Source organism: Varanus komodoensis, unplaced genomic scaffold (genome assembly GCF_004798865.1).
Source record: "Varanus komodoensis strain SLA01 unplaced genomic scaffold, ASM479886v1 scaffold23, whole genome shotgun sequence".
Lineage (NCBI taxonomy): Eukaryota > Metazoa > Chordata > Lepidosauria > Squamata > Varanidae > Varanus > Varanus komodoensis.
The window spans coordinates 11773544-11790360 of record NW_025335627.1 but is presented as its reverse complement, the minus strand read 5'-3'; the positions used below and the strand labels follow the sequence as shown (position 1 = coordinate 11790360).

Sequence of the window (16817 nt, the reverse complement as noted above, 5' to 3'; positions counted from 1 at the left end):
TCTTCAAGCTGTTTGATTATTTTTGTGGCACATGGTTCAATAATGTGCATACCTAAATATTCAAAAAACTAAATACGATAACTTAAACACATACAGCTTCCTGTTGAGCGCACACTTGCTGGCAAACCCAGGCTTCTTGTTCAACAATGTGTCAAATATTTCTTGAATGGAAAATGCCTGGTTGCTTTCTGGAGACCTCCCCTATACCCTCAAAGCTGCAATGATAGCAAGACCAGGCTACTAAGGGTATTCCGTTTATTCCCCCCTCCCACCTACCCCTATGGCACAACAGACTGGAAAGAACCCGTAACAGAAGATAGAGGGAGAGAGAGGTGTTGGTGAGTGATGGGGTGGAGGGGGTGACTGAACCATGACTGAGTTGTCTCCTGATTCACTGGCAGACTTAAAGGTAGTGTGGGAGACAGAATCTCTGGGCTGAAACCTGCCAATCCTAACTGAACTCTGTCAAAATGTTTTCATGATATTTTCTGACATGGAACTGGCCTGTGAAAGTCATCCTATACTATGGGTCCTCAAACTACGGCCCACAGGCCAAATCCAGCCCGCCTCAGAGATTTTGGACTCACTCAGAGAAAATGATCTCCGAGCAAATCCAAAAGCTCTGAGCTGGCGCAGGCATTTTCTGACAGAGAGCCGGCGCATGCGCCTAATTGTAAAAGCTCAACTGCGCATGTGCTGGATCTCCTCCCCCCCCCCCCCCCAATTGCATGCATATACAGAGCGGGAATATGGAGCGGAAAACAGAAGCAAAGAGGGTGGAAGAGAGAGAGAGAGACGAAGACACTAAAAAAGGATTGAAGGTAAGAAAACCTACCTTATAACTTTTAAAATCCATTTTTAAGAATGTGAGCCACGCCCTTCAATGGGCAAGCCGCCACCATTGTTGAATGGCTGCCTCCGGGTTTGGCGAGGCGGCCGCGGCTTACCCAGAGAAGGCTCTTCCCCACTTCTGCTGCAGCCCGAGGGAGCGGTGCAAACATTTTAAAATTAATTTTTAATTAATTTTAATTATTTTTAATGTGCAGTGTGCATAGGAATTTGTTCATATTTTTTTCAAACTATAGTCCGGTCCCCCAACAGTCTGAGGGACAGTGAACTGGCCCCCTGTTTAAAAATTTGAGGACCCCTGTCCTATACCCTTCAATTGCAACATGCAGAGCTCAAAGTGGTGCTGATGTACAGCTGTGTCTGGCCTTCTGTCAGGTTAAGGGGCGTCACAGAGGAAGCACAGTAGAGTGAAAGTGCATCCAGCCAGTTTCATAAAATCCACCCTTCAGGCCATACAATCTCATATGCTCAACAAAATTACTTTTAAGCTATTGTTTCTCGTTTTGGTAAACACAGGGGGTTGTTTTTGCTTTCATTTTTGGGAGTAACCAGCAATTTGCATTGGCCTAACTTTCTCTGCAAAGAGAAACAAGTATCCAACAACAGCAAGACTCACTTGGCTTAAGACAAGAATGCAAACTGGCATTCAGAGTTAACTGGAAAAAGCTGGGCCTGGGCTGTGTCACTTCAGACTAAAAGTGTGCCCCCTCCCCTCTCTCACACACTCACCCTGCACTTGAAGACTTGATATTTCTGTGTGTGTGTGTGCACACCCGCACGCATGTGTGCATGCACCAAAGAACATGTACAGTTCCTGGCAGTAGTATTCACCATTCCCCTTTGATTTCCTGTTTTGTTGAGTCACAATCTGGAACTGAAATGGATTTAATCATTGTTGTTCCCACTTAACGTACACAAGACACTCAACACCTTGAGGGTGCAAAATATTTTTATTGCAGCACAAAAACAAACTGGCTCTTGTTGGTTGCACAAGTATTCACCCCCTCCTCCAGAGTCAATACTTGGTAGAAGCACATTTGGCAGCAATTACAGCTGTGAGTCTTCTAGACTAAGTTGCTATCAAGTAACAGAATGCTTGCCCATACTTCCTGGTAGAACTGCTCCAACCCCATCAGCCTGGATGTGGACCACTGGTGAACAGCATCTTAAGACTTGCCAGATTCTTAATGGGATTGAGGCTTTGACTGGGCTGTTCTAAGACATTCCACCTCTTGTTTTAAAACTATTTCAGTGTTACTTTGGCTGTGCCTCCAGTGTCATTGTCCTGCTGGAAGGTAAGCCTCTGCATCCTCCCAGAGCTGTTGCAGACTGAACCAGGTTTTCCTCAAGGATTTCTCTGTATTTGGTCCCATCTGCCTTGCTCTTAATTGTGAGCATTTTCCAGTCAACAACACAGCACGATGCTGCCACAACCATACTTCACCACCATGAGGATGGTGTTCTCAGGGCAATAAGCACTGCTAGGTTTGCCCAACATACAGCTTTTTGCAGCAAGGCCCAAAAGTTCAGTTTTGGTCTCAACAAACCAGATAAACTTTTACCACATGTTTACTGTGTCTCCCACATGTAAACTTCAAACAAACTTTGATATAGGTTTATTTCAGCAATGGCTTTTTTTCTCATCACCCTTCCAGAAAGCCCATCGTTGTGGAGCAGTCAGGTAATCATTGCCCCATGGTTTCTCTCATTCCAGGTGTAGATCGCTCCAGCTCCTTCAGTTACTTTTGGCCTCTTGGTTGCTTCTCTCACTAGTGCTCCTCTTACCCAGTTACTGAGTTTTGGTGGCTGGTCTTCTCTAGACAGATTCATGAATGAACCATATTGTTTCCATTTTGTAATAACAGATTCCATGGTACTCCAGGAGCTGTTCGCAGTTTGTGCTATTTTTTTAGAACCCCACCTTGATTGGTGTTTCTGCACAACTTTATCTTGGAGATGTCTTGATAGCTTCTTGGTCTCCATGCTGCTGTTTGTTTAGATACCCTCTCCAACAAACTCTAGGGCCTTCCAGAAACAATGCATTTAATCTGAAGTCATATGGCACTGGAATTGTCACAGATAGACTCCATTCACTCACTTACCACATGCAACTTGTGGAGGCAGTGGGCTGCATCAGAGCTTATTTAGGCATGTCACATCAAAGGTGGTAAATACTCATGCAACCAACAAGTGCCAATTTGCTTACATATCTTTGTGCCACAATAAAAATATTTTGCACCTTCACAGTATTGAGTTTCTTGTGTACATCATGTGGTAATCATGACAACTAAATTTGTTTCAATTACAGCAGGTTGAATGCAACAAAATGTAGAAAAGTTAAAGGGTTGTGTGTGACTTACTTCTGCAAGGCACCGTGTTTGTGTATACTCCCATATGCAGCCTCAAGGAATGCAGTCTAGGCATATGCTTTGTTTAGCATCCCAGGAAGAACTAGATTGGAATGATAGCTAGGTATGTCCGCAGTTAGCGCAGATTTAAAAAATGGTAGAATCTTCCTCCTCAAATGCAAGCAACAGACCTGTTTTTACTGATAAGACACAACTGGACCTCAGACCCTTTTCCCACTTCTGTCTTCTGGAGAGGGTTAGACAAGGGACATGTCTGGAGTATTAGCCTGATGTTTATCAACAGCCCTGGGCAAGTCTGTCTCTCCCTCACCATTACCCTCAAAGATGCAGAGGAGAGAAGCACAGCTAGCACCTGTCCAGCTTCTGCTCTATTGACAGGATTCCCATCCCTCAACTCAAGAGGTGATCCTGTGTGAGCACAGGGCCCCGCAAGACAAGCTCTGTGTTGAGCACCCTGAGCACATTTAGCATGAAAATGGAACCATTATTTGGGGGCTTGTGGTCAGATGAGGTTCTGTCTCTGCCCAAGGCCCCAGTCTGACAGCCCATGGTAAAAAAGGCAAAATATGCAAATGAAAGAGTTGGCTTTTAAAGTCGGAGGTAAATGGCCATAATACATGACCATTACATACAGTAAGGCTCTAATCCAACCTTCCCCAACCTGGTGGCCTTCAGAGGCATTTGGATCACAACTCCCAGAACTCCCATCCAGCAGGGCCATTGACTGAGAATTCTGGGTGTTGCAGTCCAAACATGTCTGGAAGACACAAGGTTGGGGAAGGCTGCTCTAAACCATTGCCTGGTCTATCTCTTGACTGCTTCCATTCACCTCTTGCAACCATGCCGAGACACACAAATGCAGCAGAAGCAGGAAGAAGAACCCTGCTGGATCAGACCAAGGTCCATCTGGTGCAGCAATTTGTTCACATGGGGCCCAGTCAGTTCCCCCAGGAATCCCACGTGAATGCAGGAGAATCTTCGCATCCATGTTCCCCAGCAACTGGTATACGTAAGCATACTGACTCTGACAGACAAATATAACCATCAGGGCTAGTAGCCACTGAGGGCCTACTCCTCCATGAGTCTGTCCGATCCTCTTTTAAACCCATCCATGTGAGTGCCTGTCACTGCATCTTGTGGCAGTGAATGCTACCGTTTTACCATGCACTGCATAATAAAGTCCTTCTTTTCATTTGTTCTGAATCTCCCAACAATCAGCCTCACAGGATGTCCTTGCATTCTAGAATTATGGGAGAGGGATAAAAATGTCTCCTCCTCCATTTTCTTCATGCCATGCATAAATTTGTACACCGCCATTTCCCAGCACTCACCTTTTCCTAAGCCAAACAGTCCCATAAGGTATAATCTTTCCTCACAGGGAAGCTTCTCCAGCCCATGATCATTTTAGTTGCCCCCTTCCGAAACCTCTTCCAACTCCATCATATCTATTTTTAGGTGTAGTGACCAGAACTCTACACAAGGCACTAACAGTGGTTGTGCCATAGATCCGAATCAGAATACAATCTTGGCAGTTTTATTTGCAATTCCTTTATTTGCTTTTCATTGAGGTATTCACCATGGTCCCAAGTTCTCTTACTTGCTCAGTAACAACTAGCTCAGATCTCATGAGCTTAAACTTGAGGTTGAGATTCTTTTGTCCCACAATGTGCTTGCTTTATACTTGCTTATACTGAACTGCGTTCACCTTTGTGATGCCCATTCACACAGTTGCAAGAGATCCACCTGGATCTTCACAATCTTTTTGCTTTAACCGCTCTAAATAATTGTGCAAAAACCCCAAAATAATAATCTGTCCTAGTCTAAGCACAGCAAACATAGAAGAGGCTGAGATTATAGCTGGGGAAAATACAGTATTATATGTGTAATTACTGTAGTTATTTCATAGCTGTGATGGCCTCCATCAATTAAGTTTTAAAAAGCACAAGCCACAATCCTATGCACAGCAGACTGGGGCATGCTGAAAGTTGTATGGCTTTTCCTGTGTAAACATGCACAGGTCTGTGCCTTTAAAGATTAAGGGATCATCACCCAATTCTGCGTATTTTCCCTGCAAAGCCTACATAATATCTCTGCAGTATCAGCACCATCTCAACAGATGCTGAAGTTCAAACTAATTTTGGTTGAACTTTTAGGCTATTTTCTGTTAGGAAAGTAATACACTAACTGGCAAAATTTAAGTGTTAAAATAAATAGGATTAAGATGCTAAACAGCTTTTAACATTAACCTCACACCAAAGAAGAATGTTATGGATGCCAGTAGTGTACCTTTTCATCCTTAGCTACAAGGGCTTCTCTACCAGACTCTCAATTTTAATGCCAAAGGACTTTGCAAACTATTTTTCACAGAAAAGCCAACTTCTTGCAATCACTAAAAATGCATCTCTTCTGGAAATCAAAGGCAGCAGCTTCAGCAATACGTCAGCAATAGCTTGAGCGATTGCTTGAGGAAGAACAGTCCATCCAATAATAAATAAAAAGAGAATGATTTAATATAAGCAGAATGCTTTGGGAAGCAAATGCTTCCTGCTTTTCTTGCTGTACTGGGCCTTCCCATCCCACAGGTGAAAGGCAAAAAGGATTACACAATGAAACAAAATGAAAAATCACTCCAGATAGAAAGGAACTGCCTCACACTTTCCCCCACCCCAGAGTGTCTCCACTGACTCAGAAACAAGTTTAATGAGGAGGACTGTCTCTCTGAATTCCGCTCCCCTTTTGTTTCCCTCTACAGGTTTTATCAACTCGAGGCATCCCATTTTCTTTTCTTCAGGCCAGCATTAAGCTATTAAATGCACCATTTCCCCCTGGTTCTCTTTTACTAAATGTCAGCCTTCAAATTCAGGGTGACAGTTGTTCCTGTGCTCCAGTTCCCTCCCCCGCTGCCTGCCAGGGTCCCTCACTAAGAGACCGGTTCAGCCCCTGCCTTGACATTTGTGGATTGAAAAGGAAAACATCTCTACGCTAAATATTCATCATTGCCACCTCGTTGCACTTCTAATTCACTGCTGATTTGGGGGCTGAACTTCTCTGTGGATGCCGCTTATTCCCCTAGCCTTACATCTTAAAGCTTCACTGCTCCTCCCTAGGCGTTGCAAAGGCGGAGTAGTTCATCTGCATCCTTACTTGCCTCTATTATTAGTTGGCCTGAATTCCTTTAGATCTGGGTGCAGCTGCTGTGGTAACCCCACCATGCAACTCTAACTCTCTTAGACACACTTCTAGAATCTCTGTCCATAAAAGACTCTACTGGGCCATGTGTCCCGGTCAAACAGAGGACACGTTCAAAAGCCCAGATTCTGTTCCAACCATTTATCTGCTTGCTCAAACATACAAGAAGTGTGGGGTGCTTGATGAAGTCACCACTAACCAGCATGGAGGGGTCTGTGCCTTCAACGTCAGGATGACAGGCAGAGACTCAATAAATGAAGCACCTCTCGCCATGGCAATATGGAAGTTCTCTGTGTGAACTTTTGCCCATTGCACAGCTGTTAAAAGTGTAAGTATTTGGCCTTTTTAAAAAGGAAACAGTAACTTTAAAAGTGCGAACCTAACTTCTCTGCGGGGCAGCAGCATGCTGTCCGGGGTGAAAGAATACCTGAACTCTCCAGCACATTTCCTTCAGCTACCCTGCAGCAGCACCACGGAATACCTGAAGCACTACTGAGAAGCACAGACATGCACGGCAGTTTTGGGGGTTTTGTTTTCTTTTTGGGATTCAGCACCTAGTTTTGGCATAGCAATTTGTACAGTTTTGAAAAAAAATCTTCTGCATGCTTTCAAGCAACTAAACCTGGTCAAAGAAAGGTGACTGTATTTATTGGGAAAAGAAATATACCCTCTCTTTTTTAACCCCCACCCCACCCACCCACCCACCCACAAACTACATCTATTTGAGTGCCACCTACTGATGTTAAGTCATACTGCAAATGTAGGCATCTTGCATAGCAGCGGCCTTCTGTTAGTGTTTTTTTTTTCTTTTGCACACACAGTCATTTTTAAAATAAAACCTTGAAAACCAGAAATTAAATCATGCAGCAGAAACATTGCTAAAAGAAGTTCAGTTTTACCTGAAATTTCAAAAGTGTGTTCACCAGGGAAAGCTGCAATGGGTTCTGCAAAGAAACAGAGGAGGTGAAATTTAGTATCTCCAAGATAACGAATTATATATCCTCAAGATAGCCTGAGACACATGTGATCCTTATGACAATGCAAAGAACTCAAATCCACAAGAATCTTTTTGTGCTTCTTTTCCCAAATCGCACATTGAACTGATTTATCTTACTACATTTAGGAAATCTGCTGAAGAGAATGTGAAGAAAAAGCAGGTGCAGGGCTCCAGTCTGCAATTTGGTCCCCATCATGCCTCAGTACCAATTTGGTACTGAAAATCTCTCTTTCAGATACTTTGCTGTTTGCACTTGAGCATGCTGTTTAGAGCAAACTTTTGGAGACAGAAGGGTTCAGCAGGAATGGGCTCAAGAGCTCGATCCCAAGTAGAAATGCAACCCAAATCAGGTCCTGTAGCTACTCCTGCCAGTTTAAGCACAACTTTAAGAAAAGCACAACAATGCTGAGCTGAAATGCCTCACCCTGGAGGGAAAGCCAAGCTGCTCTTCAGCTCCTGGCCACTGGCCTGTAGAGTTTGTCTGGGTTCCATGCCACTGAACGTATACATGAAGCTGTTGGAAGAGACTGTCTGGAGTTTGGGGGTTTGGTTTCACCCGGATGCTGATGACACCCAACTCTATTTCTCCTTTCCATCTCATGCTAAGCAAGCTGTTTGCATGCTAAAACAGTCTATTGACAGTAATGGACAGGATGAGAGCAAACACACTGAAGCTTAATCCGGACAAGACAGAGGTGTTCCTTGTCAGTTAGAAGGCAGATCAAGGAATAGAGATTCCTTCTGTGCTGGATGAGTTACAGTCTTGCTTAAGGCACAGGTTTGCAGCGTGGGTGCTGGATTCAACCCGGAGCCTGGGTGCTGGTAGGGGCCAGACATGTATTTACATCAGCTGAACGCATTCCTGGAGTTGTCAGACTCAACTACAGTGACACGCATCTTACATCCTGTTTAGCTCTGTGACCGTAACACGCTCTGTGTGGGACTACCTCTGAAAAGTGTTTGGCGCTCTTGAGCTGAAAGAGCTCTTGCTGAAAGAGCTTCAGTGGTTCCCAGTCTCTTTCTCGGCACAATGCAAAGTGCTGATCATGACCTATAAAGCCCTAGACAGCTTACAACCAGGTACCTGAAAGCCTGTTTTCCCCCTTATGAACGTGCCCATACCCTAGGATCTTCTGCGAGGCTGTTCTCTTCATCGCACTACCTTCAAAGGCATGGTTGGTAGGAATGCGGGAGAGGGCCTTCCTGTTGACGTCCCCAAGGCTCTTCCCAGGGAGGCTAGACTGGTGCCCTCCTTGTTGTGTTTTCAGAAGCAGGCAAACACCTTTCTGTTCAGGCAAGCCTTTTGAAACAGTTCAGATTTGTGAGACTGCATTGGACTAGTTCCATTCTATATATTTTTGATTTTGTTATTTTATATGGTTTTGTTGTTCTATGATTTAATTATATTTTAAACTTTGGTATATTTTATTTATGTTTTAATTGTATAATTTTTAATGCTGTAAAAGTTGCCTTGAGTCCCAGTATTCAAGGTGAAATAAACAGAATAATAAAAACTCAGAGATACTTTTCCACATGGGAGAAAATCACCCACAGACCCTTTAAATTCTGTTTTTTTATTTACTTACTTATTTTGTGGTCTTTCTGAAATATCCTAGAACTGTCTTGGGCATTTGCTGGTAATTTCACAGTTGAAAATTGATTCTTTTTCCTAGCAGAAATTCTGTGACTTTAAAAGGTATGTTGCTTTCAGTAATTCTCCAGGTAGAGCTTTCCCCTAACATATGGTAGCAGTGAAACCAAAAGCTGCTCTATTTTTGAAGGCCACAGAACTGCTAAAGTCATAAGAATGTTGCCACCAAAAAAGCTGGTTACTGGTCGGCAACTTTCACGTTTCCAGGTAACATTTTACAACACACTTTAAGAAACCATAGGATCCCATTGGTTTTACATTCAAGAACACAGAATTCTGCCACCCAATCACATTGTAAACTCTGCTCAGCAAGTCAAGATTTTGTCAAGTCTCTCAGCAAGAGTTGCCATTTTACCCCCCTTGATCTATTGTATAATTTTACAAGTAACAATGCCACTTTGCAGAAGGATGAAGGGCATACAGCTTCCTCCATCTAAACTTGCCCCAGCCTCCTGAATCTTCCTTTCCGCCCCCATCCCCAGGTGTCCACACCCCCAAGGAAGGTCAGATACCCCACCTAAGTAAACCCTTCAACAAAGATGGATTTTTTATTTTCCTAGAAGAAAGGAACTGGAATGGGAAAGCAATACTCATTGTGTCTTACTGATTACTTTCCTGAAGGAAAAGGAGGGGAAACACCTGATTTTTTAAAAGTTACTCTTACATTTTCCTGGGAATGGCATCTCTTGGCTCAATTTTAGTTCAGGGGAGTGCCACAAACTAGCCACCATGCTTCAGAAACCAAGTGACAGGGTTGTCAAAACAAAAGAAATAGTAATATTTTAAGTTATTAGATCCTTTTCCCAAGTTGAAAAGGAATTTGATCACTTCTCCAGATTACAATTTTAAAACAGGAGTTTGCAACTCCAATCAGTTCCTTTTTATAGTCCTGAGGATGTGGGAGGTGAAGAGAACAGATATTATTTCATATACTGAATGATACATTGGAAGAACCAACTACACAGATACTTCAGCTCTGCCCATCCCACCTCCCTGCAGCAGTAGAAGCTGTTTTCAAAATCCAACTTCTAGAGAAGAAACTGTTTAAAACCAGAAAGATCATCTGAGGGAAAGAATTAAAGTTCCACCCCCATGCCACAATTCCAATCTAAAACTTTTCCAGCTGCTTTTATATTTTTAAAACAGTGGCAATTTCTATTAATGGATCTCTCATGAGATACAATATGATCCACAGATTGCTTCACACTGCAGACAGCAGACAGGGGAACTACAGGGTGCAATAATACTATTTCCTTAACAACCATGAGCTTGTGTACGACATAAATGTCAATTATATCATGCACTGGGGAATCTTAACACTGGACTTCCATATAGGTGTTTGGGGTGGTGGTATTATGCTAACGTTTTTATGACAAAAGTGAAGATAGTTTGTAGTACTTTATTTCTGATAGTGAGAACTGTACATCCAAAACTATGAAAATCACAAACTCTTCCCCCAGTGCCAGAGATACGGCAACCAGCTGCAGTTACCTAGTGGAAAGGGAAGGGCACTTTGCACATGCTCAACAATGCCCCAATTATTTCTGAACATGTCCCAACAAGTATGGGAGTAGATTCCACAGTGAAGTCCTAAAGAGCCTGTAGGGATGTAGGGGTCTGCCTTAGACCAGGTCAGACTATTTGTCCATTCGGTCCAGGGCTGCTTGCTCTGACTTGCAGTGCTCTTGGGAATTTCAGGCAGGAGTTTTCCCAGCCCTAGCTGGAAATGCCAGGAACTCAACCTGCCATGAAAAGCAAGTACTCTACCACAGAGATGTTTCAGGGACACATACAATATATCTGTTCTTTAAAAAATGGAAGAAACTCGGCAGCTCAGTCCCCAACTTTTCTGGTGAATCTGACTCATCACCCACCATTGGCTGTGTTTAAACATTTGAAGATAATCATTTAAACACTGGGACTGTTTTTACTTTGTATATTTCAGTGAGGAGGGAGGTCCCCTTCAAAATATTGTAAAATTATGGTAAAATGTTATTAGTGTTATTCATCACGGGTGGTGTTGTGGAAGCAGAGAGATTAAAACTGTTTGTCAAATGCTGACAGATAATATTTTTAAAGTATGAAGCATTAAAGAAATTAAAGACCCCTAGGTGGCCAGCACAGTTCAAACAATGTTCAGAAATCCAGAAAAACAGCACGGCAGACTCTTTTCCTAGAACAGCAGTAGCTGGCTGTGGTTTATCATGCTTCACTTGAGAAACCTGCTAGAGGAAGAGAGACCCTTTATATCTTCAGCTGAGGAGCTGCTGGGCTAGACCTGTCCTTGCCATGTTTCACAGGTCCAGGCTGAGAACCAGTTCAACTTGGGTCAATAGGAAGAATGCCACTGCATGTGACACTCTGCCAGGTACACTGTGGCAGAGGAACTCTGCTAGAGCAGGAGAGGACCCACGCCTTTCCCATGAACTCCAGGCACTGGCAGAGAAAGGTGCCAGATGCTTTGCTATCATGGTGGTGGAGCCAGGCCACTGATTGGCTGTACATCAGCAAGCATGTCTGACCACCCATTGCTGCACAATAGCAGAAGAACATCACATTCCCCCGCCCCACCCCCCACATATACTATGCGGCTTAAAGGAAGATCATTTCAGGTATGTGGGGGTGGATTTCTTCACGGAAGGACAGTGAGCTCCACCCAGTTCTGGGGCTCAAGACAAATTCTTGCTTTGCAATCACCACAGGCCTCCATGGCCTCTTAGCCAAGGTGGGCTAAAGCACCCATTTACGCCAGTTGGCTGATCCAAGTGCATGCTGACACTGCTTCTTGTTACATGCAAACCCAGCAAAGGTGGGAAGTTGGGGAAGTTGGCCCACGGGATGGCCTAGGAATATGTGCAGCTTGTGAACCATCCCAACAACCCACCCTCTCTGGGTTTTCATGGAACAAGAAGCTACGCCTCAGCCTCTGAATATTTGAAAGTCCACTGCCAAGACAAAAAATCCCACAGGCAGATTCATTGTGGTGGCCTCATGTTCCATGCAAGCCAGGCCTATGTCTGTTGCACCAAATTCTGTTCATGAATCCCAGGATTCTAGTAAAATATAAGGTAGATCTCACAGGCCTGAAGTCTGCCTGTGCCTGATTGAGAGAGCTGATGTGATGTAATGGATAGAACATTAGACTTTATTTAAGGAGAGCCAATTTAAAACCTTCACTCAGCCATGAATGTCTCTGGGGGGACCTTGCGATAGTTGGTCACTATTTTCACTCTAATCTTCGTCACAGGGATGTTGTGAGAACAAAGTGGAAATAAACCGAAGCCTGAGCAAATAAGAGGAAGAAATTTAAAGAAAAAAATGGTCATCACCTTCATATAAACAAGAAATAGCAGATGGACTGGGCAGGCTAATAGGAAAGGAAATGGAACATTCTTGTGTCAACATTTTAGGTTTTCTTCTTCTTTTAAATTTTAAATAAAATACCTCTGTGGTTCTAACAATAAAGTTTCCTATCTGGCTCCTGTCTCAGTAGGATGATGAATTCCAGACCAGGAATCTGTTTTGTTGTTACTAATAATTTTAAACTTCTAAATTAATTATTCTAAAACTTCCCCACTGATTATCTCTTATTAATAAAAGGCCTGTATTGAGCTGATCAGCACTTCCAAGCAGGTAATGCTAACCTACCACTGGTTTTCCTCTTGTATATTTGTCCTTGGCAACCCCCTGCTTAATACTTTGGACATCCCCTGCCATCACAGAAACAAACATTATTCTTTCAATGAGTTGACAGAAACATCATCAGTGCCTGCCCTCCCTAGGCACTCCTTCCTCTGGAAGGAAAGAGCAAGCTAAGCGAATTCCTGAAACTTGCTAGAATGCAGGGCAGGGGTTCTGTCTGTTTAACAACTCTGAGATAAGGCTCCCTGTACGGAAGCCTGCAGAGTGACCTGTTGGCCACTGCTACATGGAAGGAATGATTCGCACACTAAAATTTGCTCTAGGCAAATTTGCCTGTTACTTGTCTCAGTTGCTTCTTGTTGTTGCAAAGAAACTCAGTGACAGGCATCTCACAGGAAGTGTCCCTTTGTTTGCAACCAAGTGTGAAAGGGGAAACAGATTAGGTATGCCACACACAGACCCATCACCTCTGTCCTCACTGGTTATTCCTCTCACTCTGTTTCAGGGCTACACCCCACTGATGGGAGATTGAAAGCCTCTTAATATGTAAGAATACCTCAAAACATAACCTATACAAGGAAAATTATAGACTTTGCAAGGAATATAACACCTAGCCTAGTCCTGTCCTTAATATGCTAGGCTTATGCAGGCACGATCCCCACCCCTCTGAAAAGTATTCAGTCATGGAAATCCCTTCAGCTGCAGTATTCAGTCCACAAACGGTTTTAACACTTCACATGCTGTTTGTGGGAACTAGGCCAGAGCAATTTCTGTATGGGGAGGTACAGCAGTGATCCTTGGACAGAGCCAGGCCCACTCCTTTGCACCCCACCGCTGCTAAAGCACTTTGGAAAACCAGATCAACTAATTTGCTTTGGATGGGCTTGTGAGGCAGTGGCTTTGGGCGCTGAGAACAGCGAAGACTGCTTCTCATGAAATACCTGCAGAGATAGGTCTCCGCACCTCCACCACATACTTCAGCTAGCAATTGTTGTGATGGAGAAAAATGCATGTCAGCAGCCAATCTATAAGCACAGGAATGGTTTGCCATGTGCAGCAGTCATGACAGAAATGAAGTTCCATGCAGCCTACACACAACAGTTTTGGGTGATGAGGACCAAAGACATAAAGAAAAACAAGCCAAAAAAATATGTCCCAGAACTGGAATGGCCTCAAACTACTATTGTGCAAAACTATTCCTCACTTGGAACCACCAGTGTTTGTGATGCGGGACAAGGACCTTTGTAGTACAGACTTGGTATAGATGGGCCCCATTTAAGCTTGCACACCTGGCCGGCTGGATGCAAACGTGCTTTAGCTTCCTGCAAGTAATCTGCTATAGATGAGCTGCATTGTTTACGTACCCATACAGTTTTCCAAGGATGTATCGGTGCCTATCCGGACATCATCGATGGCAATCTCTCCTGAATGTCCTTTGCTTATGATTCCCTCAAACACAATCTAGGAGTGAATATGAACAGAACAGTGAGTGTGATGCTTCCAGTCCCTAAACAGCCCTCAAGTCCTTCATAGAAATGTACTGATTCCTTGTACCAAAAGGTAGTGTTTTGCCCTTAAACTGGAAGCTTCCAACTGACAATAGAAGCCAGAATACAAATGAACACTTAGAATACAATCTTTCCCACAACATCCAAACAGGAAAATGAGTATTTTGTCTTCACTTCCAACCTAGCCATACGGAGGCAAAACTACACTTTGCCCAGAACTCTTTAAGTCACACTCCCATTTATGTCTAGTTCGATCTGGAATGGGTTGAAGTGCATGCTCATCATTCATTAGCTAACTGCAGTGGGCCTTCTCTCTCTCTCTCTCTCTTTCCCTTCAGACTTCAGTACAAGTGTAGGACAAAACTCATAAGGAATGACACTTAAATTTTGCATTATTCTTCCAACAGATAATCAACTGCTAAATGCAACATATTGTTTTAAGCTCTGGCTATTGGTTTTTGTACTAAAAAACCAGCCAAATCCATATAAACCTGGAATCTCCATTTTGTGGGAAGAGGCCAGAGAATGCATATTCTTTTTCAACATGGTTTAACCTTCACTTGCCTTTTTCGCTTCTATTTAGGTGTATCTTCCACTGAAGTCACTTGGTAGTATGACAGTCCTATGGAAGTTTTCCATTCCATACTAAGCAGTGAGGGGGTTCACTGGTTAAATACACCAAGAGCAGCTTGTTCCCTCTGGGATGCTCTGCACGCTGGGATATTTGGCCTTGCAGTTATTCCTTCCCTGAGGGCCATCTGGCCCTGCACATTCCTCTCTCATGGAGGAATTCATAGAGGGGCCTTGGCAAAAAAGCAAGAACTCCAAGAGCAGACAGTTGCCAATAAGACACAGAATGCCTTGCCTGGGCTCTGGGCCATCTCCAGCTATTCCCAGTGGCTATTAGGAAACAGGGCTGTTTGAACTCCATGCTAGACAAATCCACATTTTGGTACAAGGAAATGGAAATTCTGTGTGAAGAAAACAAAAAAAAAATCCCAAACAAAAACCTGTTCCCCCAGCTAAATTATGCAGCTCACTACAATGGATGCAAATGTGCTTGTCAGTTTTAATTTTCATGCTTTATTCTTAACCTGATATTGCCATTTTTGTAGGATTTTTCAAGCAGCAGCTGGGGGCAGAAAGAAAATATGGGCAAGTGAGAAGCAATAGAGAATTTTGGTCAGAAGAACATGCCTGAAGCCATGTGGTCCAGAATTATTGGATGAATTTCAGTTATTGCGGCCCAATGATGCGGACAAGGTGCTTGGACGAGTACGTCCTACCACTTGCCTTTTGGACCCTTGCCCGTCTTGGTTAATAAAGGATTCCAAGCACGGGATTGGAACCTGGATCTTGGAAGTGGTTAACACTTCTCTGAGGGAGGGTCAGGTGCCTGCCCCTTTAAAGGAGGCGGTAGTCCGACCAGTCCTGAAGAAGGTGTCACTGGATCCAGGGATGGTCACTAATTATAGACCAGTGGCCAACATCCCGTTTCTGGGCAAGGTGTTAGAGCGAGTGGTGGCGGGACAACTCCAAGCGCTCTTGGATGAAACTGATTATCTGGACCCATTTCAGTCCGGCTTGAGACCTGGCTACGGTACTGAATCTGCCTTGGTCGCCCTGTACGATGACCTGTGCAGGGAGAAGGACAGGGGGAGTGCGTCTCTGTTGGTTCTCCTGGACCTCTCAGCGGCTTTCGATACCATCGACCATGGTATCCTTCTGGATAGGCTTGCGGGATTGGGGGTCGGAGGCACCGCCTTGCGGTGGTTCCGCTCTTATCTCAACGACCGATTCCAGAAGGTGGTGCTGGGGGACTATGGCTCTGCGCCATGGCAGTTATGCCATGGAGTGCCGCAGGGGTCCATTTTGTCCCCATTGCTGTTCAACATATACATGAAACCGCTGGGAGAGGTCATCAGGAGGTGTGGGCTGCGGAACCATCAGTACGCTGATGATACCCAGCTCTACCTCTCGTTTTCCACCAATCCAGGTGAGGCAGTGGCTGTACTGAACCGGTGCCTGGCCGAGGTAATGGGCTGGATGAGGGCCAATAAACTGAAGCTCAATCCAGACAAGACGGAGGTCCTGTTGGTTGGCGGTTCGGGCTTCGGAGAAGGTGAATTGAACCTTGTCCTGAACGGGGTTGCACTCCCTCCTAGGGACAAGGTCCGCAGCTTGGGAGTGCTCCTCGACCCGGAGCTTTCACTCGAAGCTCAGGTGACAACAGCGGTGAGGAGCGCTTTCCTCCAGCTTCGGCTGATTCATCAGCTGTGTCCCTACCTGGAGTACGACTGCCTTGCAACAGTGACTCATGCGCTGGTGACTTCCCGTCTTGACTTCTGTAATGCGCTCTACGTGGGGCTACCCCTGAAGACGGTCCGGATACTTCAATTGGTGCAGAATAGAGCTGCCAGGCTGCTGACGGGGACTGGAGGTTATGTTCACATGACTCCAGTTCTCCGTCAGCTTCACTGGCTCCCCATTGAAGTCCGGGCCCAATTCAAGGTGTTGGTAATGACCTATAAGGCCCTAAACGGCTTGGGTCCTGGTTACCTGAAGGAGCGCTTACATCCATATATGCCCAGTCGCCCCCTGAGATCGGCGGG

At 44.4% G+C, this 16817-nt stretch overlaps 1 protein-coding gene across 2 annotated transcripts in view; it reads right to left on the bottom strand.

The window, feature by feature from the left end:
- NRP2 (neuropilin 2) overlaps positions 1–16817 on the bottom strand; it is a 240025-nt gene that overhangs the window by 44531 nt on the left and 178677 nt on the right. For both annotated transcript variants that reach the window (XM_044431841.1, XM_044431842.1), the window contains exons 14-15: positions 14062–14158; positions 7307–7351 (exon numbers count right to left, since the gene is read on the bottom strand). In XM_044431841.1, the coding sequence (XP_044287776.1) occupies positions 7307–7351; positions 14062–14158 (142 nt within the window). The remainder of the gene's footprint in view (positions 1–7306; positions 7352–14061; positions 14159–16817) is intronic.